The following is a 27,419-nucleotide window of genomic DNA, read 5'->3' on the forward strand; positions in this document are numbered from 1 at the left end:
ATGTAAACGGCAGATCAAACGTGTGCGTAATGGAGAGGTGTGTGACCGCACTTCATACCTTCACCAGTCTCCTTCCCTCCCTCTGACACACCTGTTTTCTGGATTTCTATGGAGTGATGGAATTTATTTATTGAAGTTATTATACCTTATGTAGCCCCGCCCACTTGACCCAGTTGTGTTATGACTTCCTGTTCAAAACACCGTCTGTTTTACCTGCTCACTAGTTCTGTATGTACTGTCACAGGAAGTGTCAACACAAGAGGAAGTAACTGGCTGACCCCTGTGTTGGAACATGAGGCGAATAACAATAATAATAGTTATAGGCTGTTTCCGGTTTTGCAGTTTGTTTGATTTGAGTTTGATTTCTAAGGTAAATTCTCGCAATATTCCATCACTCATTGGGCATATTAGTCGGGATATGAAAATATCAAAATACACGTGCTGGTATCGGAATTATAAATTTTCCTCTAGATTTTTTCTGCACCCCCAACCTTAAAGTTCAAACTTGGCCTGTGGGTTCTCTCACTCTAAAATGGGCAGTTTTATCTTGGGGGGGGGGGGGGAGTTTATTGTGCACTCAACTATCTCACTTAGTGCTACAGATGGGCATGTTTTGAAGAGCAGTCAGTATCAGTGGTCAAACTGCACATTTTATATATAACCCAGATATAAAAACAAATTTGCCAAGAAAATTTGCATAGAAAAAGAAGTCTCAGATCTTTTTATTTAAACTCGTGAAAAATGGGAGCAAAAACAATCAAATAAATGAACGACAATTTATACTTTAGTTAGGTGTATTATTTCCTGCAACGTTGTCCTCTCTGACTAGTGAGTTTTCCCTCTCATCATCACGTACAGGAGCGCGGCGGAGGTGACGGCGGGGCAGAAAATGTCTGGGCCAACGACGACAACGGCACCCCCTGGCTCATCCCTCACGGCCCTTCAGTCGGACTCGCACAGGCACAGCATCCTGAGCAAACTGGACCAGCTCAGGAAAAGGGATCTGCTGTGCGACATCACGCTGCTCGTGGAGGACGTGCCCTTCAAGGCGCACAAGGCCCTGCTGGCGGCGAGCAGCGATTACTTCTCCCTCCTGTTCACGGCCGAGGAGGACCGGATCGTCCGCTCCACCTACCGTCTGGACGGCGTGCCGGCGCCGACCTTCGCGGCGGTGCTGGAGTTCATCTACAGCGCCCGGGTGTCGGTGGAGCCCAGCGCCTCGGAGCAGCTGCTGGTCACGGCCCGCCTCCTGGAGGTCGGCGACCTCGTCGAGGCCCTCCTCCTCGCCGGGCCCGCCGAGGAGGGAGACGCGGACGGCGCAGCAGAGGCATCGCCGTCGCCGCCGCATCAGTCGAAACGCAAGCGAGGGCGGCCGAGGAAGAACCCGCGCGCGCCCGCGATGGCGCCAGAGGCTCTGCAGGAGGAAGCGAACCGAGGGCGAAGGGGAGTCGTCGCAGGCGATCCCGCTGTCGACCGCGACGACGGAGGCGAATATCTGGTCGAAGCCCAACCCGAAGACTCGGACGTCGATGCAGATTATTACCCCGGCTCGCACCCCCTCCGCCAGAGCAGACGCAAAACCCGGACGCCGTTGAAGTACAGCGGCGGCTACAAGGTGGGGAGCGACGCGGCGGGGAGAAGAGAGGCGGGGAAGAAAGACAGGAAGAGGAAATACCCCAACACTGAGGCGCGGTGCGAGGACTGTGGCAAGGGGTTTAAAAACCACCACTTTTTAAAGATACACCAAAGGACTCACACAGGTAAATCAGCCTTGCCCCCCCCCCCCCCCGAGAGAGATTAAGAGAAGGGAGGATGGGAAGGTCGATGGTTCGAATCCCGCACCACGATGTGGATTGTGGATGGAGAACGGGAACGAGGAACACCCTCCTCCCCCGTAACACTTGCTGCTGGGGTGACACGTGAGGAGTGTGTGTAACTGTGTTAGTGTACGAGGAGAACGTCGGCTTTGCCTAGACCAGGGCTTTTCAAAGTCTGAGACTGTGGGCCTCCCCTCAGATAAAGCCTAGACCAGGGCTTTTCAAAGTCTGAGACTGTGGGCCTCCCCTCAGATAAAGCCTAGACCAGGGCTTTTCAAAGTCTGAGACTGTGGGCCTCCCCTCAGATAAAGCCTAGACCAGGGCTTTTCAAAGTCTGAGACTGTGGGCCTCCCCTCAGATAAAGCCTAGACCAGGGCTTTTCAAAGTCTGAGACTGTGGGCCTCCCCTCAGATAAAGCCTAGACCAGGGCTTTTCAAAGTCTGAAACTGTGGGCCTCCCCTCAGATAAAGCCCCGCACCCCCACCCCCCAAATCATGATTGTTATTTTGATCCCCGTTGCAATTCAACGATTGAGCCAAGACAGCCTGAATGAGAAATAGTTTTACCGAATCTGTATTGTACAATATTGACATTGTGTATAATGTTGGTTGACATGTCATTATTACGCTTATTTTAATTATAATTACACATATTGCAGATTTTGCAGTATAGGCTACATTTATTTTTAAATGACCTGTTGTCCACTCTGTAGAGCCAGAGCCTGGATGAGAACAGACTCATCAGGGAGTCTATCCCTCAAACACTTTAGGTGTCTTGTCAATAAACAATATATATAGCGAGCCCCAAACCTGCCAGAGTCAACATCATCTTGTCGAGTGCAAAGGGCTCTGCTGTCCCAATCCTCCTATTTATCCAATGTGGATCCCTTCCACACTTGATGACTCAACCACTTTCCGCTGGCGGCCATTAGAGGGAGTGAGGGTTCAGGGCTTGAGTCTTTAGGGGGCGGATTGGAATTGGGCCACAGACGGGTTTCTGTGCAACGTCATCACATAGATGCGCGCGCATCCACACCTTAAGACTGTAGCTCCACACCTTAAGACTGTAGCTCCACACCTTAAGACTGTAGCTCCACACCTTAAGACTGTAGCTCCACACCTTAAGACTGTAGCTCCACACCTTAAGACTGTAGCTCCACACCTTAAGACTGTAGCTCCACACATTAAGACTGTAGCTCCACACCTTAAGACTGTAGCTCCACACCTTAAGACTGTAGCTCCACACCTTAAGACTGTAGCTCCACACCTTAAGACTGTAGCTCCACACCTTAAGACTGTAGCTCCACACCTTAAGACTGTAGCTCCACACCTTAAGACTGTAGCTCCACACCTTAAGACTGTAGCTCCACACCTTAAGACTGTAGCTCCACACCTTAAGACTGTAGCTCCACACCTTAAGACTGTAGCTCCACACCTTAAGACTGTAGCTCCACACCTTAAGACTGTAGCTCCACACCTTAAGACTGTAGGTCCACACCTTAAGACTGTAGGTCCACACCTTAAGACCTTAAGACTGTAGCTCCACACATTAAGACTGTAGCTCCACACCTTAAGACTGTAGCTCCACACCTTAAGACTGTAGCTCCACACCTTAAGACTGTAGCTCCACACCTTAAGACTGTAGCTCCACACCTTAAGACTGTAGCTCCACACCTTAAGACTGTAGCTCCACACCTTAAGACTGTAGCTCCACACCTTAAGACTGTAGCTCCACACCTTAAGACTGTAGCTCCACACCTTAAGACTGTAGCTCCACACCTTAAGACTGTAGCTCCACACCTTAAGACTGTAGCTCCACACCTTAAGACTGTAGCTCCACACCTTAAGACTGTAGGTCCACACCTTAAGACTGTAGGTCCACACCTTAAGACTGTAGCTCCACACCTTAAGACTGTAGCTCCACACCTTAAGACTGTAGCTCCACACCTTAAGACTGTAGCTCCACACCTTAAGACTGTAGCTCCACACCTTAAGACTGTAGGTCCACACCTTAAGACTGTAGGTCCACACCTTAAGACTGTAGCTCCACACCTTAAGACTGTAGCTCCACACCTTAAGACTGTAGGTCCACACCTTAAGACTGTAGCTCCACACATTAAGACTGTAGCTCCACACCTTAAGACTGTAGGTCCACACCTTAAGACTGTAGGTCCACACCTTAAGACTGTAGCTCCACACCTTAAGACTGTACGCTCCACACATTAAGACTGTAGCTCCACACCTTAAGACTGTAGCTCCACACCTTAAGACTGTAGCTCCACACCTTAAGACTGTACGCTCCACACCTTAAAGGCCCAATTATACTCCATTTTCATCCGTAAATAAGGGCGTCTGTTTCAAACGGTGTAATCGTCACTGTCCACATACTTCCATGCGTCTTTCACGTTGGTATCATGTTAAGTAATACATCCACCAGTGGGCAGTAGAGAGTCAAATGCATGAGTGTGTGTGTGATTTTCCTCCGTTTCATGCGTATCCGTAAGCTTTCAGATGACGGACAGAAAACGGACGAAATGAACGCAGAGTACGGAGAGAAGGCTCTGTCCGTCTCCGTCTTTAACGTTGAGTATAATTGGGCCTTAAGACTGTAGCTCCACACCTTAAGACTGTAGCTCCACACCTTAAGACTGTAGGTCCACACCTTAAGACTGTAGCTCCACACCTTAAGACTGTAGCTCCACACCTTAAGACTGTAGCTCCACACCTTAAGACTGTAGCTCCACACCTTAAGACTGTAGGTCCACACCTTAAGACTGTAGCTCCACACCTTAAGACTGTAGCTCCACACCTTAAGACTGTAGCTCCACACCTTAAGACTGTAGCTCCACACCTTAAGACTGTAGCTCCACACCTTAAGACTGTAGCTCCACACCTTAAGACTGTAGCTCCACACCTTAAGACTGTAGCTCCACACACTCGTTTGAGTTGACTGCTGCCTCCCCTGGAAAGCAGACGAGAGCAGGCGAGCGCAGTCAGGCGAGGCGTCGACAAGTCGAACACCCCCGCAGCTCACTCACTGCTGCTTTTCTTCTTCTACAGTTTTGTTTAACAGCGATTTGTAAACAAATTAAAACATGCATTAGCGCCACCCACACTCACTGGTCAAATGACCCAGCCCTTCAGATTACTTAATTTATTGTTAATGTAGGCATTACAGGTGGTATTTATGTCAAATGTAGAGTGACAGCTTGGAATAGATATAAAATTGAAGTTTCTACACTTCACTGTGGGTTTGTGATGCACCTGTGTTGAGCCAATGGGCGATCAGCTCGATGCGTTTCTCGTCATCCTCTGTCCCTGCGCGCGCACACACCCACCAATGTTTGTATACAAGAAGAAACCCGTCTATAAATATGCCAGTTCCCCTAACTGTATTTATAAATGTCCCCCCCCCCCCCAGGAGAGAAGCCCTTCCAGTGCCAATGTGGGAAGGCATTTACTCAGAAGCACACCCTGCTGGTTCATCAGCGCATGCACACCGGAGAAAAGCCCTTCGTCTGCTCCGTTTGCTCCAAGGCTCTCTCCACCAAGCACACCCTGCTGGAGCACATGAACCTGCACGGAGGTACAGACTGATCATCCTACTAACATGAACCTGCACGGAGGTACAGACTGATCATCCTACTAGCTCAGGGATACTCAACTTGCTTTGCCCGGGGGCCACTTTGGTGAAATGATAGAAGGCCAGGGGCCAGTTAATAAACAAACAATATACATTTTTCTGTAGCCGATTGTAGGTTTTTGGGGTGTCAGCCGGAGTTTAGTCTGACAATGTTGTGCACACCGGATAGTTAGTTAGGTTAAGTACATACATAAGTGCCTGGGTAGCGAGCAGACCAGAGCAGTATTTGACAATTTAGATTATTGAAAGATATTCCAGACTGAAATGCTATGACAGAAGTGGAGTATTGGCCAGAATGACATGAACATTTGGACACTTATTCAGCAGGTATCTTGCATGTTGCACTGTGTAAAAAAAAGAAAAATGCAATTCCATCGCGGGCCACACAGGGGGCGCCAGGGCCGCAAGTTGAGTATCACTGTACTAGCTGCTGCTGTTCCACAGGCTTTACTAGAGCCTGACTGATTCGTATGTGTGCTTATGTTAAGCCAGTACAGGCCTTTCACCAAAATCTCTCCTAGTTTTTGTTCCACCAATAACGACATCTGCACGTAAAAGTGAACATTTGGAAGTTACCTGTGGCTATTTTTCAGATTTACTGTACACCTTTTGAGAACAATTTTAACAAAATCCCAGAATACACCTTTTATATCCCCCCGAGGATCACGCTATTCCAACGAGTTCCCCTCCCTCCGAACAGGCGCCCCGAACGACCAGAGGAGGAACCACTTCAGCGACCAGGATATTGCATGTTTAGGTGTGGGGTTCCTATATGAAGGAAACCCCCAGGGGGCACGGGGAGAACATGCTAACTCCACACAGAAAGGCCCTTTTGACGACCCCACCTGGGTGGTGGGCACTCGAGGACATGCGGACGGGCACGCACTCCTTCAGCGCTCACAGCATCCCAGGTGGGAATCGAACCCAGGACCTTCTAGCTGTGAGGCGACAGCGCTTACCACTGCTCCACCGTGCCCCCCACGAGTAATCATTTATCAGTCAGCATCTTGTAAAAAGCATTTCTTTTAATCAGGCATTTCAGCCACTTAGAAAATTATAATTCGCTCACAAGCACTATTTCTTTTTCTGTCCTGCTATATTGCAAGTCACACTGTAATTAGGTATTCACAGCGAATGCCTATTGTTTTTGTGGCGGATTCTTATTTCTTATTCTTCTTATAAGCTGATTGGAAATGGCTGTAGCTCAGTGTCTGATTAATGAAAAGTTTTCAAACTGAAATTATCCGCCCACGGGAGGGGGGGCACTACAGCAATATTTTATGTTTTTAGGCCACTCACACAGCCATTGTGACCATCCCTTCCCTGCTTCCCAATAACGTTGTGACATCATCATCAGTGATGTCATAGACATTGTGACGTGATCGGTGATGTCATAAATCTATAATGGGGTGGATTCCGACCCACGCGAACACAATCAACATCCACCATCCGATCGCATCATAGACATTGTGACATCATCAGTCATGTCCTAGACATTGTGACATCATCACATTGGGCACTCGACCGAGTTTGCTGTTGACAGCCCAACGAATGACGACGCAGTATCGATTTCAATTTGCGCCAAGCAAGTAATTATGTGTTGTTCTTTTACCTGCATCCTTAGAACAGAAATCCTTCAGCTGTGATAAATGCGGGCGGACCTTCACTCAGAAGAGGCAGATGAAAAGCCATTACCGAGACATCCATACAGGTAAGAGTTATATCACTCTCACTCCATTAGAGACATCCATACAGGTAAGAGTTATATCACTCTCACTCCATTAGAGACATCCATACAGGTAAGAGTTATATCACTCTCACTCCATTAGAGACATCCATACAGGTAAGAGTTATATCACTCTCACTCCATTAGAGACATCCATACAGGTAAGAGTTATATCACTCACTCCATTAGAGACATCCATACAGGTAAGAGTTATATCACTCACTCCATTAGAGACATCCATACAGGTAAGAGTTATATCACTCTCACTCCATTAGAGACATCCATACAGGTAAGAGATATATCACTCTCACTCCATTAGAGACATCCATACAGGTAAGAGTTATATCACTCTCACTCCATTAGAGACATCCATACAGGTAAGAGTTATATCACTCTCACTCCATTAGAGACATCCATACAGGTAAGAGTTATATCACTCTCACTCCATTAGAGACATCCATACAGGTAAGAGTTATATCACTCTCACTCCATTAGAGACATCCATACAGGTAAGAGTTATATCACTCTCACTCCATTAGATACATCCATACAGGTAAGAGTTATATCACTCACTCCATTAGAGACATCCATACAGGTAAGAGTTATATCACTCACTCCATTAGAGACATCCATACAGGTAAGAGTTATATCACTCTCACTCCATTAGAGACATCCATACAGGTAAGAGTTATATCACTCACTCCATTAGAGACATCCATACAGGTAAGAGTTATATCACTCTCACTCCATTAGAGACATCCATACAGGTAAGAGTTATATCACTCTCACTCCATTAGAGACATCCATACAGGTAAGAGTTATATTACTCTCACTCCATTAGAGACATCCATACAGGTAAGAGTTATATCACTCACTCCATTAGAGACATCCATACAGGTAAGAGTTATATTACTCTCACTCCATTAGAGACATCCATACAGGTAAGAGTTATATCACTCACTCCATTAGAGACATCCATACAGGTAAGAGTTATATCACTCACTCCATTAGAGACATCCATACAGGTAAGAGTCACATCACTCTCACTCCATTAGAGACATCCATACAGGTAAGAGTTATATCACTCACTCCATTAGAGACATCCATACAGGTAAGAGTTATATCACTCTCACTCCATTAGAGACATCCATACAGGTAAGAGTTATATCACTCACTCCATTAGAGACATCCATACAGGTAAGAGTCACATCACTCACTCCATTAGAGACATCCATACAGGTAAGAGTCACATCACTCACTCCATTAGAGACATCCATACAGGTAAGTTATATCACTCTCACTCCATTAGAGACATCCATACAGGTAAGAGTTATATCACTCACTCCATTAGAGACATGCATACAGGTAAGAGTTATATCACTCACACCATTAGAGACAGCCATACAGGTAAGAGTCACATCACTCACTCCATTAGAGACATCCATACAGGTAAGAGTCACATCACTCACTCCATTAGAGACATCCATACAGGTAAGAGTCGCATCACTCACTCCACGAAGAGTAGCGGTGTCACTCTAAAGGGCAGTTTAGAGCACAGCAATTTATGATCGCCCAACGAGCATCGCTGAACGTCACATTATGTTCCATTATCGCTGGTCGTCGCTGATTTTTTTGACACTGTCGCTCATAAAAAAGTATACAGTAACTACTAGGCGATAGGAGAACGCATAGAGACACTGCAAAACGCGTCATCATTCAGAAGCCACGCCCAAGACGGGGGAAAATACAAGGAAGCACTGCCTGACAACTGCAGCTAGCAAAACAAACCGCGGCTAACCGGGGCGAACGGAGGAACTCTCGTCGGATAGAAATAGTTTTGTGGGGTTTTACAGGGATTTGGACAGTTTTCTTTTTAGATAATGTCAAAAGATTATTTCAGTACACTTCCTCCAACGGAGAGGGAAAGGTACATCGAGAAAATGAACTCAGTTGGCCTGGAGCAGTGTCCCTTTTCATTGCCCAAACAACGCTGGATAAACGATCCCACACAGTGGCCTGAAGTGAAATACTATGACAAGAGCTTTTAGGCATGTTTAAATGAATGAAAATAACGCTGGTGTAACATCAGACAGATGGCATCAGACGCGCTGGCGTTCTCCTATGTCACGTAGTTGCACACAAAGATCATATAGAAGATGAACACTCTAACTTACTTCCTTGACAGCTAAATCCACATTTTCTTCTCGCGAATGCTCAATGGCTTCCTTGTTTTGTTGTTTTTGTTTTGGAGTACAAAAAAAATTAATTGGCGATTTTTTACATTTGTTTTCTGCGCAGCCCAGCACACAACAGCTTTTAGCTATGTTTAATTCAAGGAAAATGACGCTGGTGAATGGGAGTGAACGGAGCGATTTCCCCCGTGATGGGCGTGGCCTATTTTAGGCAGTGTCTCTATAGCAGAGGAGCAGTTTCATTTAGTTTGCTTCATTTTCTCTCAAGACATGGAGGTAGAACAACAAGAGCTAGCAGTACTTTCTTGAGCCAGCGATGGGGTCAAAGTTGAACCCAAACGAAGTCTTGGCGATGGGCACAACGATCATCGCAAAGACGCCATATCGCCCGTTGCTGGAAGTATAAACATATCATTGCCACCAACGATGGAATATGATCATGGTCGGTCGCAACCACCATAAATCGATGTACTATAAACTGCCCTTAAAGGGACTTTATTTATCCATCTATATCATTTTGTGTTAGTTGCCTGAGTTTTGGAGATAATAGTAGAGATGTCTGCCTTCTCTCCAATACAATGGAACTGGATGACACTCGGCTTGTGGTGCTCAAAGCACCAAAATATACATTTGAAAAACTCAACAGCATTGTCTCTTTCCAGAAATCATGACCTGCTTACTCAAGATAATGCACAGACTTTGTTATGAGCAGTTTCATGTAGGAACTATTTTCTTTTGCAGTCTCATGCAGGAACTAGCTAGCAGCTAGCGGCTGTAGTTCGGTCAAAAGAAAATAGTTCCTCCATGAAACTTGCTCATAACGATGTCTGTGGATTATCTTGAGTAACCGGGTCATGATTTCTGGAAAGAGACATTGCTGTTGAGTTTTTCAAATGTATTTCTTTGGCACTTTGAGCAGCACAAGCCGAGTGTCATCCAGTTCCATTGTATTGGAGAGAAGGCAGAAACTCTGCGGCTGATATCTCCAAAACTCAGGCAACTAACACAAAACGATACATACACGATAAATAGCACTACAGGTGAGAGGAAAAATATGTATTTTGGATTTTAGGGTGAGCTGTCCCTTTAATGCAATCAATCACAGTAAGCGCTGACTGTCGTCTTCTTTCCCTTTTTAAAGGCAAATCATTACCTGAATGTGCCCTCTGTCACCACAAGTTTCTGGATAAGGCTCAGCTGAAGAAGCACCTGAGAACTCATACAGGTAAATAAATGTACACAGACTCAGATTGAACAGATCTGTCAATAAGTGGACTATTAAAAGCATTTCAGTGTAAACAATTGCTGAGCATTGCAGTTGATGGTATTATTCTTTTTTTTATGATGGTATTATTCTTACAGGTGAGAAGCCTTTCACTTGCGAGATCTGTGGAAAGTGTTTTACAGCCAAGACCACACTGCAGACACACATCCGAATTCATAGGTGAGGGGTCAATTAGTATGTCTTATTCGTTTAGTCGTGTGACGGCACACAGATGAATCAAGATTAATTTTAAATCTCAATGTCTGACGAAAACGTGCGTCTCCTTTGCAGAGGTGACAAGCCATACGACTGCAAATTCTGCACCAAGTCTTTCTCAGATCCCAGCGCGAGGCGACGGCACGTGGCGTCGCACTCCGGGAAGAAGCCGTTCACGTGCGCCTGCTGCAGCCTCTCCTTCACCCGTCTGGACAATCTGAAGACGCACGCCAAAACCCACGCCAAGGAGAGGGCGTGGTCGCCGGAGGCCTCGTCGGACGCGGCCGCGCGCGACGTCCTGCAGCTGCAGCAGTACCAGCTGACGCCCAGCTCCCAGCAGGAGGTCCTGGTGGTGACGGGAGACGTGGTGGGCAACGTTGGTAACTTGGTCCCCGGGCGGCACCAGGAGATCGGCATCATCACTGCGGGACGGGAGGCGTCGGATCCGGCCCACTCCAGACTCACCCTGCTGACCCAGCCGGCGGGTAGGGGGGTGCAAATAACGATTATTTTCATTATTGATGAATCCTGTCGATTATTTTCTCGATTATTTTCCATTTTTCACATGAGTGCTAAACCCACCGTGACGTCACGATGTACCAATATCCCATTCATTTGAGGGCACAAAAAAAGCAGTGTTCAACCCATAGAGGGAACTTATGCTGCTGAAAATGATACAAATGGTACAATGGTAACAGTTTGGTCTCAAATGTGGAAATTTTGACCAGAATTCTTCACACACCACCCCCAAAGTCATATACTGTATATTGGTTAAAAGCTGAAAAAAAGGGTTTTGTTTTGGGGTTTAGTCCTGCTTTAATCGGTCAGTTGTTTGGTCTATAAATTGTCCGAAAATGGAGATCAGTGTTTCGCAAAGCCAGAGACAACGTCCTCAAATGTCTTGTTTTTTCCACAACCCAAAGATATTGCATTTGCTGTCATAGAGGAGTAAAGAAACCAGAAGCTGGAATCAAGATAATTAAAAAGAAAAATGTAATTACTCAAACCAATTAATGATTATTAAAATAGTTGGCGATTTATTTAATAGTTGAGAACTAATCGATGAATCAATGAATCATTGCAGCTCTTCCGGCGGGAGACATGCAGAACGTGGCTCTGGTGGACCCGGGCCCACAGATGCAGGAGATCAGTGTGCTGGAGGGCCACAGCGGCCTGCCTGAGCAGATGCACGTCATCACCCTGAGTAAAGAGGATATGGAGCACCTGCAGGCACACCACGGCCCCCCACAGCCGCTTCAGATAGCGCCACCGCCTGGCCAGCAGCTGCAGGTGATGCACCACCCCGTCCCGCAGGGCCAGGGGGGCCGGGAGCAGCAGCAGCACAGCCAGGCCATTCACATCAACAGCCGCAGTATCCAGCCCATCTCCATCAGCCAGACGACTGAGCAGATCTCCAGCCACCACATCCAGGGGCAGACCTTCCAGATCCAGGCAGGGAGCGTCTCCTACCTGTACACCACCAGTCTGCCCCAGGACAGCTGATCCAGGCAGGTTAGCGTCTCCTACCTGTACACCACCAGTCTGCCCCATGACAGCTGATCCAGGCAGGGGAGCGTCTCCTACCTGTACACCACCAGTCTGCCCCAGGACAGCTGATCCAGGCAGGTTAGCGTCTCCTAACTGTGCACCAGAAGTCTGCCCCAGGACAGCTCAGATGGTTCAGGCTGACATGACTGTTAAACTGGACATGACTGTTAAATCCACTTGTCTTCCCAACTGATACAGTAATGCTGCTACACAGGGTTCCCAACTTTGTTGTCCCAACTGCATCAATGTGTGTTTCTGCTTCCAAATGGATTTCAACATGATTTCTTGATTTTGCAAGATCACGAATAGTAAATGAGACGTCTATGATGTCTCATTTTTATGTCACGCCTTACCCCCCCCCCCCCCCCCAAAAAACCTTCAAAATGTCAAGTTACAAACCAAACGTTGAGTCTTGAAGAAAGAAGATCTCGCACACTGCTCTTGCTCAGCATCACCATTTATTGATCCTACAATCTGTCCTATGAAAACAAACAAAACCTTGAAAGTTAATAAAAGTCCTTGAATTTGATGTCCCAGTGAGGGAACCCTGCATTGATAATGTAATTGATGCACCAGTAATCATAATCGTAAGTAACATTACTGTTAAGATATTCCTTGATCAAGTCTATCCAATAGGGAGCCAAAGTGAACGTCGCTTCCTGCCTCTCAGTTTACCAGCGTGTGTCTGAAAAAAGATGGTGGTGAACGGAGAGAGACGTGTCTCTTTTTGAATTGTGCCACGGGCGGCGTACACACGTCTGTCAATGTGAACGATAACTTTGCAAGTCGAGAAAGTCGCAGTTTGTGGTAAAACTGCGTTATAAATCAGAAGGACTACGCACAACTACTCCCGCCAGTCCATGTTGTGCGACACGAGAGATGTAGTCGATTGCCAAAACTAAAGCTTACGTTCAGTTTCAGGACAAACTGCGACTTCCGTGACATGCATACCGTAGTTATCTTTTAAATTGATTGATTAGATTGTAACGTGTTGAAATTCAATTCAAACGGGATTTAAAAAAAAAGTAACGCCTATTCACCATTATTCTTTCAGTGGTACACAGAGAAAGGCAGGAAATGACGTTCACTTTGGCTCTCTATACAGTATTTTATATGAAACTGATGGACAGTATTTTGTTTCTTCGCAGTGGATAGAAATTGGTTTATTATTCCATCAATTTTACATGAAAAAGCAAGTGTAAAGAAAAAGGCTGAAAGAGGGACCAAAGCTGTATAATGCTGCTGCACCCATTTTTGAAGGCAAGACAAATGAGTTTTTAAAACGCAGTGTGAATATATTGACAATAAAATGCCTTGTGAAATGAATTACAATCAGCCTCTTGGCACGTTTAGATCTTAGTGTTAGCAATTAGCATGGTGAACGCTGAATACTGAATCTGCTGGAATAGGCCTAAAGAAAAGGACACTCAACATTCAACTGGGTTTGCAAAGGCCAGCGCACAAGCCGGGGTTCATTTCCTGATGGGCGACGCGACATCTCTTGCCCCGGAAGTGAGTTTCGCATTCATTTTCTCCATAGACATTCCGAAAAATCAGTCTATAACGAGTTGGTACCAAGCCAACCCGTGACCTACTGAATGGTAAAAAAAATTAGAGCCAAAAACAAAACAAAAAAACAACGAAAAATTAGCCGGGGGGTGGGATCTGGGAAAAAAAAAAAATCGATAACATGACCCACCCCCGTCTTTATTTTTGTTTTTTTGCTCCAAGTGAAATGTATGATGGTCACTCATGATTCAGTAGGTCAGGGGTTAGCTCGGTTGCAGTCTTGAAACTCAAATCTACAAGGATTCTTCAAAAATGTCTATGGAGAAATTGAATGGGAAACTCACTTCCGGGGCAAGAGATGCCACGTGACTGTTCAGCTCTGTTGCATTTGAAAGGCCTCCTCTTCAGAGATTTGGCAACAGCGTCTCAGCAGTAGTCGCAGCACGCAGGCGAGAAGGATCCTGAAACGGTAAAACAAAGACACAATTTAAACTCTGATCGCCTCCTACAACATGCTGCTCCCAGCCATACTAATAACTCCGTTTTACTCCTCTCTGATCGCCTCCTACAACATGCTGCTCCCAGCCATACTCAGTTCTACTCCTCTGGTGTATTTAAGGACGATGGTGTGGCGGCTCCAGAGACGTTCCTTTGCTGGTGCTGTGGGTGACTTTTCAGCGAAGCTGCTCTGAAGTGTAGGCTACTGTTTCCAATCATGTGCTGGTCACCAGGTTCATTTCTACTGCACCGGCACCCCCGACACACATGCAGTACTGTGCACACGCGCTCGCTCGCAAACACACACATGCAGTGCACATAATACAAGTACCCGCTCCGTGACCGTGATGTCAGTCTGTGACCCAAGGCGAGGTGTTCCGCTCACGGGATATGGATGTAACAAGCCTGCCTGCGTTTATAGTATACACACCTCTCTGACACACCATTGTGCCAGGACGGGGCTTGTTGCACACAGAGCAGACAGTTTGTGCAAATCTCAGCCTCAGATTCTCAGATCACAAACTGATACCAACACCTTAACTAATAAATCAACAGTATTCCACTCCTCCATAGACCCAGCGCCATATATACTGTATGTATGTATATATATATATTTAGAACACGGCTCTCTTGAATACTCGATTCTGATTGGTCAATCAACAAGATTCACCGGTCATTATTTCTCGACAACCGACCGCTGCTCTGCCGCACCTGGATTAATCAGTTGATAAGAGCCTTTTGTCAGCAAGACACTACTAATTAGGCCAACCAGTTGCAGCTGTGGTGTCTTGTGTGCCAATTACGAATGAAACCGCTTTGTCGTTGAAAACGCTATTAAAAAATCTATTTGAATAATTATTTTTGTCAGATTATTGAATGATTTAGTTGTAGGCCGTGTTCTAAGCGGGATAATGGATAGTGAGCCGGTGATTACTGGAAATAATGACCTTCAGGTGAATGATTGAGCCCTCCGCTGCGCGTCGGGCTCAATCATTCACCTGTCGGTCATTATTTCGCCAGTAATCACCGGCTCACTATCCATTATCCCTTACATATGTATATGTATATATACATATATATAGGCCTACCGTTATATGCATTTAGAACACGGCTCTCTTGAATACTCGATTCTGATTGGTCAATCAACAAGATTCACCGGTCATTATTTCTCGACAACCGACCGCTTCTCTGCCACACCTGGATTAGTCAGTTGATAAGAGCATTTTGTCTGCAGACACTACTAATTAGGCCAACCAGTTGCAGCTGTGGTGTCTTGTGTGCCAATTACGAATGAAACCGCTTCGTCGTTGAAAACGCTATTAAAGAATCTATTAGAAATATTATTTTTGTCAGATTACTGAAATAATTTAGTTGTAGGCCGTGTTCTAAGCGGGATAATGTATAATGAGCCGGTGATTACTGGAAATAATGACCTTCAGGTGAATGATTGAGCCCGACGCGCAGCGGTCATTATTTCGCCAGTAATCACCGGCTCACAATACATTATCCCTTACATATATGCATATATATATATGCATATATATGTATATATATATATATGAAGTTTATTTGCAAAAACAGGTAAACGCCATTCTTAAAATGAACAAACTGGAGTGCACATAGAAAACATTGAGGTGATTTATGTGAAAATTATCAGATGAATCTCTTAGTTATGATTGATAATACAAATTTCCCAAAAATAAATAAATTACAGTATAAATACATCAATATATAAAATATATGTGTGTGTGTATATATATATATATGTATATATATATGTATATATATATATATGTATGTATGTATATATATGTATATATATATATATATACACACCTTACATATATTTGATGTTACTGTGCTGTCTTTAAATTTAAGTTTACTAGTTTAAGTACATTTTTAGTTTTAAGTTAAAAAAGTGAGTGATCTGTAGGTTCGGGAAACTCCAACAGAGTGAGACGTCTTCCCACTGCGCAATCTTTGGTTTTTGGAATCTGCGGCAGAGTGAGAGGTCTGTCTGCTCTCCGCTCCTGTGAGATCTTTGGCTGCTCTCTTCCCTGTCTAGCTCATGGATGTATTAAAAGAACGGTCTAGCTGCTTCAATGAGGAGATCCAGTACCACACAACTTTCTACAGGGCGCTGTGGCCAGTTCAAAACAGGGAATGCCAAACTGGCCGTGTGGAGAGTTAATTTTAGAAGGGGCAATAAAGCCAAACTGCGGGGCATCAAACTGCTCTGAATCAGATCACCTGTGTTGCCTTGTTTTTAGTCTAAAAATAATTTGTTTTATGAATGTATGTACCGTATTCATTTTTCAAATGATACATTATAATATTTACACATTAAACATTCAAATGTCTAAATAAAGCAGGGGGATTTCTTGGGGCTGCTATGGCTATGGTAGGGGTATAGCTTCAGCACCCTCAAGGCCCTAGCCTGGGTAAACCCAGCCCCCAGTGACCTGCTCTCAGACCTGTTCTCAGTCACTAGAGAGAGCAGGTCACGTGGGGGCTGGGTTTACCTAGGCTACCAAGGCCCTCCCTGGAGCTGCCCACTATGACCCTTGCTCAGAGTATGAGAAATTGCATTACCTAATTAAAATGTTGTATTACAAATATGAAATACTTGAATATTTAAATATTACAAACTTACAAATATGTTTGTAAGTTTTGGGTAATACACTTGTCTTTACTGGGACAACTGGAAGGCTTAGAGAGAGAGAGTTGTGTTGGTAGTTGATCCAAACAGAGCAGGTGCAGAGGGGAGGGGTTCCTGTCCACTCCACTACTGCTGCTGGACACTTATTTTTATACTTTGAGCAAGTGTTGCCCTCTTCCCCGGACTTACAGGGGGACTTAGTGAAGTACAATACTCACTGCTTTGGTTCTGTTCTGGAGAATACTCACTGCTTTGGTTCTGTTCTGGAGAATACTCACTGCTTTGGGTCTGTCTAGCTTGGTGTTCAAATGGCCCCAGACAGCGTGTGGTGGTGCTTTCTGCGGGCTCGGTTCGGCAGCAAAGTCCCGATGAGTGGCGTCGTTTGCATGGCTGCCGAGCTGGAGAGCAGGCTGTCGACTGGCCTTCAACAGACCTGAGACAGGAATAGAACAGAGTCTGCTGGGCAAAAATATAATTTTATATATATATATATATATATATATATATATATATATATATATATATATATATATAATGGAGTTAAAAATCTAATCCCGAGAAGAGTTTTGAGTATCTGAACAAGCTGATGGCCTTGATTTGACTCCTGAAGTAGGCTACACGAGCAGCTCACAAGATAATAAATGCCAAAATGTGATTTTTGCCCAGGTTTTTCTGAGATGAAGGTAAGCTGATGATGATGTGGTGGGAAGAGTACCTGCTGAGGGAGTTGGAGCACTCGATCTGCTGAGAGCCGCGGTGTAGTAAGTCTTGCTTTGCCCTGCGATGGAACAGAGAATGGTAAATGGCCTGCATTTATATAGCGCTTTTATCCAAAGCGCTTTACAGTCAGTAGGGACATTCACGCATTCACACACCGATGGCGGCAGGTTACCACGCAGGGTGCTGGCACACCAACGGGAGCAATAGACCATTTTCACGGGGGCCATTTTGTGTCGAAAAGGCAGAATAAACACAGGTGCAAGCAAAACACTAATGAGGGTTTCCAAATTCCAATCATGGAAGTTGGAAACCCTCATTAGTGTTTTGTTTGCACCTGTGTTTACATTGCTTTTTCGACACAAAATGGCCCCCGTGAGAAGGGTCTATTTGGGGTTCAGTGTCTTGCCCAAGGACACTTCGACATGCAGACTGGAGGAGCCGGGAATCGAACCACCGACCTGTTATCCAAAGTGATTAGTGGACGACCCGCTCTACTTCCTGAGCTACAGCCGCCGAGAAAACACAGAAAGATAATCCAAAGTGGAATAGCAAGTGGAGTCATTTCAAGCAAATGGAAAAAACCCTCCTGTGATTAGATAAACCATACTGAGAGTCCCAGGCTCAATCCCTCGTGTGTCTGTCCCTGTCACAGGTGGAAAGTAACAAATACATTTACTCAAGGACTGTACTAAAGTAACATTTTCAGCTACTGGCACTTTCTTCCATTTTACTTTATTTTATTTCCATTAGAGGGAACCAAAGCCATGTATATAGACGAGTCGTGACATCTCCATTCACTCCAATGGACCAGTTTTTTACTCTCAAGAGTTCCAGGAAGTAAGGTCCTGGATTAAGCAGCACTGTCGAGTTGCAGCAAAATGGCCAGTTTGTGTTCTACTTTGAAAGTTTTTTTCTTTTTTTTTCTTTTTTAATCAAATTGTACATTATCAGCTTTATTTTAGCATTCAAAAGTAGCGCGAGACCCCTTCCTGGCTGTTCATTGGCTAATGAGTCACGCATTTTGGTCCTACGCTGACGCCACTCTCTCTAGAGGACACTAGAGGGAACTATTGTACTTTTTACTCCTTATCTGACAGCTTGTTACTTTGCAGAATAAGGTTTTACATGCAAAAATATATTCAATTCATACAATATTTTGCATTGTTAGAGTTTAAACTCCCCAGAAGTAAATGGAGCAGTTAGGCCAACATTCAAATACTTCCTACAGGTGAATGCATCAATAATTAACGTTACTCTGAAAGGGACTGTTCTTCAGTATTTTTCCATTATGGTATTGCTAATTTTACTTAAGTAAAGGATTTGAGTACTTAATCCACCACTGATCCCTGTTGAGGTGTCCTTGAGTAAAGCAGTGGTTCTCAACCTGGGGGGAGGGGCCTCAAGTGTTTTTGGGGGTCGGGGCTCAAAAATGTTGAGAACCACTGGAGTAAAGGATTGAACCCCTATCTGCTTATTACCCTGCTTATTACCCTGCTTATTATCCTGCTTATTACCCTGCTTATTATCCTGCTTATTACCCTGCTTATTACCTGCTTATTACCCTGCGCTTAAACCTTTCTGCTCAAACTTGTATATGTGTCTCGGATGGAAATGTGACGAAACAAATTACTTTACTTTATTGGTATTTGGCAGACGCCTTTCTCCAAAGCGACATACAACCAAGTTATAAAACAGTACAGCAATAGAAAAACAGAAACAAGAAAAACAAGGAGCAAACAAATGTATAAACAGAAAGAATTAAAAACAGATGTAGAGACAATAGAAAAATGAGGACAGAAGAAGGCAGCAAGATAAAAGAGGAGAAATAAAAGTGCATGTGAATCAAAGTTCACATGCAAATTCAACGTTGCAGACAGAGTAGGAAGGCTGATCCGTGAGCGGCTGCTTCTGGGACGCGGGTCGGGGTTGTAATCGGCCTCGGCTGGGTCTACTGGGTGAGGGTGTATGATGTTGACAGACCTGAAACTGAAACTGAAAATCTGCGCAAACATCGGCGCGGCCTGGGGTCCTTCAGGCTAGAGCGAGGTGCTCGGCGCAGGCGAATGACATGCAGCGCACAGGCCTTCTTGAGGCATCCTCCCTGGCCATGGTACGGCATGGTAGGATTGCCTTCTTCCACGGGAGGTTCTGGTGAGACAAAGGAGGTGCCCGGCCTGGAATCACCCCACAGGGCCTTAGACCTCCATGCACCAATGGTCTTACAATACTGCGGTGTAGCACTAACTCTATTGCAGCGGATTGGGCGTGATCAACCCTTCCGCGGGCAACGTTGCAGACAGAGTAGGAAGGCTGATCCGTGAGTGGCTGCTTCTGGGACGCGGGTCGGGGGCGTAATCGGCCTCGGCTGGGTCTACTGGGCGAGGGTGTATGATGTTGTCAGACCCGAAACACCCCACGACCCCAGTTAACATCACTGATGACGCGTCCCAGCGCATGCTGTAGTATGTATATTTGAAACAAAAAAAAGTGCATAGGAACTAGAGAGGTTGCTACAGGGGGTGAATATGTAATCTGAAAAGGTGAGTTTTTAACTGTTTTTTGAAAATTAGAAGTGAATTGGCCGTTCTTATTTCAGAGGGGAGATCGTTCCACCATTTGGGGGCGAGATGGGAAAAAAGGCGTGACCGGGAGCTGTTAAAACCACGTAGGGGGAGAGGGGCGAGGCGTCCTGAGCTGGTGGAGGGACGGAGCGAGCGGTGAGGGATCTGGAAACTGACCATGTGTTGTAGGTACGGAGGGGCTGTGAGGTGGACTGCTGTGTGGGCCAGAACCAGTGTTTTGAATTTGATCCTTGCGATGATGGGAAGCAAGTGAAGTTCATGAAAGAGGGGGGTGATATGGGAAAATGTTGGTTGGTTGAATACAAGGCGGGCTGCGGCATTTTGAATAAGTTGGAGGGGTTGAATGTCTGAAGCAGGGAGACCGGCGAGTAGAACATTGCAGTAATCGAGACGTGACAGGATGAGTGACTGGATGATCATTTGAGCTGCTTGTCTGGAAAGAAACGGGTGGATTTTGCAAATGTTGAAGAGGGCGAGTCTGCAGGAGCGGGCTATAATTGCTGCGACATGGGTAGTGAAGGTTGGTTGTCTAGAGTGACTCCAAGGTTTCTGGCTGTTTGTGAGGGAAGGACAGTAGTGTTATTGAGGGAGATGGAGAGGTCGGTTAAAGGACAGTCACTGCCAGGGAAGAGGAGGAGTTCAAATTCCCAGCAGCATGCAGGCACGTACCTTGCGTGGAGGCACACCTGGAGAGAGCTGCCTCCACGTCGTTCACCTGGCTCTGCAGCTTCTCCACCTGCTGAAAAGCCTCCTGCTTGAGGCAGCGCTCCTGCTGTAGCTGGCTCTTCACCTAGATCCACACAGACAGTATGGTTAATGGTGCAGTAGTCTAGTAGTTCACAATGATAAATTACTTAAAGGAGCAGCTCACCCTAAAATCCAAAATACATAATATTCCCTCTCACCCAGGGGAGGGGACATCAAAAAACTCCTGCTACAGAGAGAGTCCTATTGGATCTCTTCTCATTGAATTCAATGGAACCTCATGGTTTAAACACGAATCTAGAATTAAATTCCTTTTTGTAAAGTGGGTGGTGTATTCTATACAGCTATTTTATTTATTTTTTGTATTGCTGTATTTTTTCATATCTCTATGTTGGTCCAAATACGCATCTCCTTTATCTTATTTTTTATAGCCTATGGGTACATACAGGTTTGTATGTTTTAATTGCCCTCTGAACCCCCCTGCCTTTTTTGGGATGGAGATTAGCACCATCTCCTGGACAGTTTTCTCCCCAAACTGCTGCATTCTGTTTTCTCTGATTATCAACATTGTTGGATCTTCTCGCTATCTGAGACATTTGTTGTTGGGGTTACTTACATTAATGTCAGGCGTTGCTGCCCGACTATTCCTTTATAATAAATAATATAAGAAATATTTTCATCATTATGAATATACAAATATTTTCATCATTATATATAGATACTTTCATTAAAAATAGATGTATTGAGCCCTGTGTAACAAGTATATCTCGTGGCCCAAACTGTTGGGTCTTTTCATGGACTCTTGTCCATTCACTCCAACTTTAGACTTTTGGTGTCCCCCTTATTTACTCAGCGGACTGGGGACTTATATGTCTCAGATTATAGCCTATATCTTTATCCTCTCACATGTGGGTTTATATATATAAGATGTAGCTATGTTTTATGCAGACATGAATTGTCACATCTTAATGTTTTTAATATATAGCCTATAGAGGGTATGCACGTGATGTCACAGAGGCAGAAGTCACTGTGGGGTCACGCCCACTGAGTCACAGCAAGACTGAGCTTGAATGCAGTAATCAGCCTAGATAACTGACACCTGCTGCTCAGGGAGGAATTTGACACTCAATTTGACACTCATTCCTGATTGAGGGGGCGTGTTCCAGTGGGTGTGCATACCCTCTACATACTGGCAAATGTGTTTTTTCTTCGACATATAACGCTAATTGATTGATTGAGCTTGAGGGGCGGGCCGTTCTGTCACACGCCCGCTCCAAAGGTGTTTGTGATCGCCACTTTGAATTAACCTGATGAAACATGGTCTGCGGTCTACATTATGCGTATATATATATATATATACATACATATACTTTTTTTTTTTTTTTTATCCCCCCCGCCACATATAGTTCTGTGCAGTGTGTGTCCTTTAGCTACTCGTGTTCCAGGAGCAGGTCTGTCTAATGAGATCATGTATGAACCTGTCGGATGTGTTTGGCGCTGCGTTGCCTCTCTAGCTGGCTGTGTCTGCTGCCTCTGTCCAGCTGCTCTGTGAGGGCCTGTAGCCGCTGCTCTCTGTCCTCCACGTCGGCTCTCATCTGCTCCAGGCTCTGCTCCCGCTGGCCCACCAGCTCCTGCCTGCTGCGGGCATCCACCACAGACTGATGCCTGGCCACCTGGAGCAACTCTGCCTTTGAGCAAGTATAGAGAGCCAAAGTGAACGTCACTTCCTGCTTCAACACTGTACCAGAGATTTTCACCCACCATTTATTTTCCCATAGCCATTTCGTAAAATGCTTATAAAAAGAGTTTTACTTGGTCAAACCAAACGGTTCAGCTATATTTAGAATCAGGAGAGACTATAGAACATGTCACTCTGACCAAAACTTAAAAAACAACATAAAAAAAACTTTCTTTATATCTGCAATTTTTTTTTACATTTTGGTCCGAGTGAAATGTTATGCGGTCTCTCCTGTTTCTAAATATATCTGAACCATTTGGTTTGAACAAGTAAAACTATTTTTATATTTTACGAAATGTCTATGGGAAAATAAATGACAGAGGAAAATCTCTGGTACAGTGCTGAAGCAGGAAGTGATGTTCATTTTGGCTCTCTATTAATGGCTAATTAGTAAATGATTTAACGACGTAATTTCACACATTGACAGCTCCATATGACAGCCAGAAGTAGCTGAAAACGGTTTTATCTTTAATACCCAGAAACTCTGTCCGTAATGCAATAATGCTCATGTTTACCAATGCTTTATAGCAAATGTATCTCACACTTGAGATTTGATTTACCGCCTCCTTTGAGTAGAGATTTCCTGCCAGTGTCCACTAAGTTGAAACACATCACGTATCATAACTGAAGAATCAGAAATGGACAATAAAAAAAAGACAATTAAAAAACAATTCAGAATCAGAAATCCAGTCCAGTTCAGCCATATACTATGTTTTCAAGCAAGTCTTGTTGAATAAAAATCTTGTTAAGTGCAGCTTAACATGTGTGCAACACATCGTATGTCGATGTTATAGATATTAATATCTATAACAGTAGTATGTCAATGTTATAGATATTAATAGATATGACTAATTGTAGAAGTTCATTCATGGGAAAATAGTCGAATTTTACTTCTGCAGTAGTAACTAGATGGAACCAAAAGTAGATCTAGAATAATTGTCATTTTCATACATTTATAGTAGTAAGTCAAATCCAGATTTCACATTGATGAGATTCAAGATTCAAGATTCAAGATTTATTAAGTGTCCCAAAAGGGCAAATTGGATTGCAGAAAGCGTAGTACGAAGTACATACATAAAAACAAATAAGACAAAAAGAACATTGTAAAAACAGTCTAGAGCAGCAGTTTAAAGTGCAACACAATAGTTAAAGTGCAAATGACAACAGTAGCAACGATCTAAAGTGCACAGTAGAGATATAAAGTGCATAGTAGCAAAGTGCAGTTCGCTCACAGCAGCACATTTATATCACAAGAAAGAGCTACAATGTATCATTGTATTAAAGCACAAGAGAAAAAACCTCAGTCCAGACCAAAGGGCAGACAAAGTATATAATACATATATACTGTATTGTACCCCTAAGAATAAATAAAGATAAAAGAATAAAAGAATAAAAGGATAAAATAAATAAATAACAAAATAACAGCAACGGCAGATGGGGAGACATTACATTTGTACCCCAGCAGCGTTCAACGCTCTGATAGAGACAGGCACAAAGGAATTTCTGTACCTGTTCTTTTTAACTATGGGGGCACGAAGGCGGAGCCCGGAAGGAAGCAGCTCATATTCGAACCTCAGAGGGTGGGCATCATCTGATCGGATGGACTCAGCTTTTTTCAGCACCTGTTTATTACAGATCTGGTCCAGGCTTCTGAACTGGGTTCCGGCTATTTTTGAAGCCACCTGAGGCCATGATGGGTTGAATTGTCTGTCAGGTGAAGCAGAGTTTTACTTGCAAAATAAGTGAACTATCTTCAGACTCCAATCTGTTAGAATAAACACATCACTATTCACCGTATGTAGCCCCGCCCACTTGACCCAGTTGTGTTACGACTTCCTGTTCAAAACGCCGTCTGTTTTATCTGCTCAAACCTAGTCTGACTCACTGGCTGCAATTTCACATTGAGTGGCAGATGATTCTAGAGGCCGATAACACAATGAACACAATAATAAGTACTGTGCTGTCACAGGAAGTGTCAACACAACAGGAAGTAATTGGCTGACCCCCGCGTTGGAACATAAGGTGAATAGGCTCTACACAGCATTAGTAACTCAGGCAAATGCACGTCCAGCTGTCGTGTGTGTGTGCGTGTGTGTGTGTGTGCGTGTGTGTGTGCGTGTGCGTGTGTGCGTGCGTGCGTGTGTACCTTTCTGTTGAGCAGCCTCTTGGCACGGCTGCTCTCTGCCTCACAGCGGGTCAGCGCCTGCTTGGTGGCCTCCAGCTCCTCCTGCAGTAACTCCACCTCCTCCTCTGACATCATCTTCACTCTCAGGGCCTCCGTGTGACAGGCTGTCTCTCTCTGCACAACACAAAATCAGAAGAATAATAAACATGAACTTTCTTTCTTTTTTTGGGGTGGGGGGCGGGGGCATTTTGCCTTTATTTAGACAGGACAGTAGGCAGACAGGAAAGGTGGGGAGACGTCGGATTCGAACCCGCGTCGGCCGCACGAAGGGCCAAGCCGCTGTGGCACACACATAGATAGATAGATAGATAGATAGATAGATAGATAGATAGATAGAATGTTGTTGTTGTTGATGTAATTTGATTTGGCCATTCTCCTCCTTACCTGCTGACTCTGCAGCAGCTGACGGTGTAGTTTCCCCTGACCCGCCACCTGCCTCCAGTGAGCCAGAGCCTTCAGTTTACAGAGCAGGACCGCCAACTGGCTGTTCTCCATGTTCAGCTCATGGACTTCTTCCCTCTACCAAATCAGTACAAAGAGAGGAGGGTGAGTTATGATATATATATATATATATGGCATGTTATTCCCCCAGTTCCCCTCCCCCCGAATAGGCGCCCCCGACCGATCGGAGGACCAGGACCAGGACACATCAAGAAATTAATGGATTAATTTAATTGAATAATTAATTTTTTGACACGTTACAATGGATTTTTAACATGTTTCAGGAGTATAAAAGCCATGAAAGTCTCTCACTGTATAGACACACTGCATGAAATAGGCCACGCCCATCACGGGGGAAAAGCTCCCGTTCATTTCCACACACCAGCGTCATTTTCCTTGAATTAAACAGCTAAAAGCTGTTGTGTGGTGGGGCTGCGCAGACAACAAATGTAAAAAATCGTCAGTTAAAGTTTTTGTGTACTCCCGAGGAAAACAAGGAAGCCATTGAGAATTGGTGAGAAGAAAAATGTGGATGTTGCTGTCAATGAAGTAAGTTGGAGTGTTCATCTTCTGTATATACAATATTTTTGTGCAAGACCCGACCATGCACGCGACATAGGAGAACGCCAGGATTGGACGGGAGTTTGTGTTTTCCCCCGTTTTGGGCGTGGTTTCTGAATGATGACGCGCTCCGCAGTGTCTCTATACCTGGAGCTGTGTGAGAGTGACATCATCTATTCACCTTATTCTTTGCCCACACATGGACGCTTCCGCATTACGTCATTTCGTAATAGTATCTCCGTTTTAGACTTGCAAAAAAAAACGGAGGCAAGATGGCCGCCCACACTCCCCTCCTAAACTGGCAGAATTACTCCCCCATAAACTAAAACAACCCGTAATATCTTAATTTTATGTAGAATGCAGAGGACATGTAACTGTTTAGTTAAACTTGCATTCCAGGAATATTGTGCTCTAAAGATGACGTTAGTGGCTCGAGACTGTTTCGTCCTGAAACCCAGGATGCCAGCGTAACCTATGTGGGATTCGAAATAACGCATCCGAGATAGAAACGTTATGAATATAGCCACGTTATAAACAACAAACTAACGCTGGTGATCCGTATGGAAACAGTGTTACTCGAAATGGTTAAAAGTTGTATCAATTTGGTCATTCAGTGGCATTTTATTGCCATATAACATAACTAACTAGCGGCTAATATTAGCCACAGTAGGCAACTAGCGCTGAACCGGAAGAACAAATATGTTTGCGTCGAACACGGAAGAGAGAAAAAGTGGGCGTGGTGAATAAGGTGAATAGAGACACTGCGGAGCGCGTCATCATTCAGAAACCACGCCCAAAACGGGGGAAAACACAAACTCCCGTCCAATCCTGCCGTTCTCCTATGTCGCGTGCATGGTCGAGTGTTGCACACAAAGATCATATATACGGAAGATGAACACTCCAACTTACTTCATTGACAGCAACATCCACATTTCTCTTCTCGCCAATTCTCAATGGCTTCCTTGTTTTCCTCGGGAGTGCAAAAAAACTTTAACTGACGATTTTTTACATTTGTTGTCTGCGCAGCCCACCACACAACAGCTTTTAGCTATGTTTAATTCAAGGAAAATGATGCTGGTGTGTGGAAATGAACAGAGAGCTTTCCCCCGTGATGGGCGTGGCCTATTTCATGCAGTGTCTCTATTCACCTTATTCTTTGCCCACACATGGACGCTTCCGCATTACGTCATTTCGTAATAGTATTTCCGTTTTAGACTTGCCAAAAACCCCGCAGGCAAGATGGCCGCCCACACTCCCCTCCTAAACTGGCAGAATTACTCCCCCATAAACTAACATATCTTGGCCAATAAGTATGTAACATACAAAATAAAACAACCCGTAATATCTTAATTTTATGTAGAATGCAGAGGACATGTAACTGTTTAGTTAAACTTGCATTCCAGGAATATTGTGCTC

The 27,419-nt window shown here is 44.7% G+C and overlaps 1 protein-coding gene across 1 annotated transcript; it reads left to right on the forward strand.

The window, feature by feature from the left end:
• Nucleotides 1–889: 889 nt before the first annotated feature.
• On the forward strand, nucleotides 890–12,385 carry zbtb24 (zinc finger and BTB domain containing 24; the record flags this gene model as incomplete). The annotated part of the gene is made up of 7 exons (XM_083634309.1): nucleotides 890–1,760; nucleotides 5,238–5,402; nucleotides 7,084–7,170; nucleotides 10,519–10,602; nucleotides 10,740–10,821; nucleotides 10,933–11,342; nucleotides 11,942–12,385. The coding sequence occupies 7 exons, from the start codon at nucleotides 890–892 to the stop codon at nucleotides 12,358–12,360; spliced, it is 2,118 nt and encodes a 705-aa protein (XP_083490435.1). The 3' UTR covers nucleotides 12,361–12,385.
• Between the last annotated feature and the right edge of the window lie 15,034 nt (nucleotides 12,386–27,419).

The sequence above is a fragment of the Poromitra crassiceps genome (genome assembly GCF_964638095.1).
Source record: "Poromitra crassiceps genome assembly, chromosome: 3".
NCBI lineage: Eukaryota > Metazoa > Chordata > Actinopteri > Beryciformes > Melamphaidae > Poromitra > Poromitra crassiceps.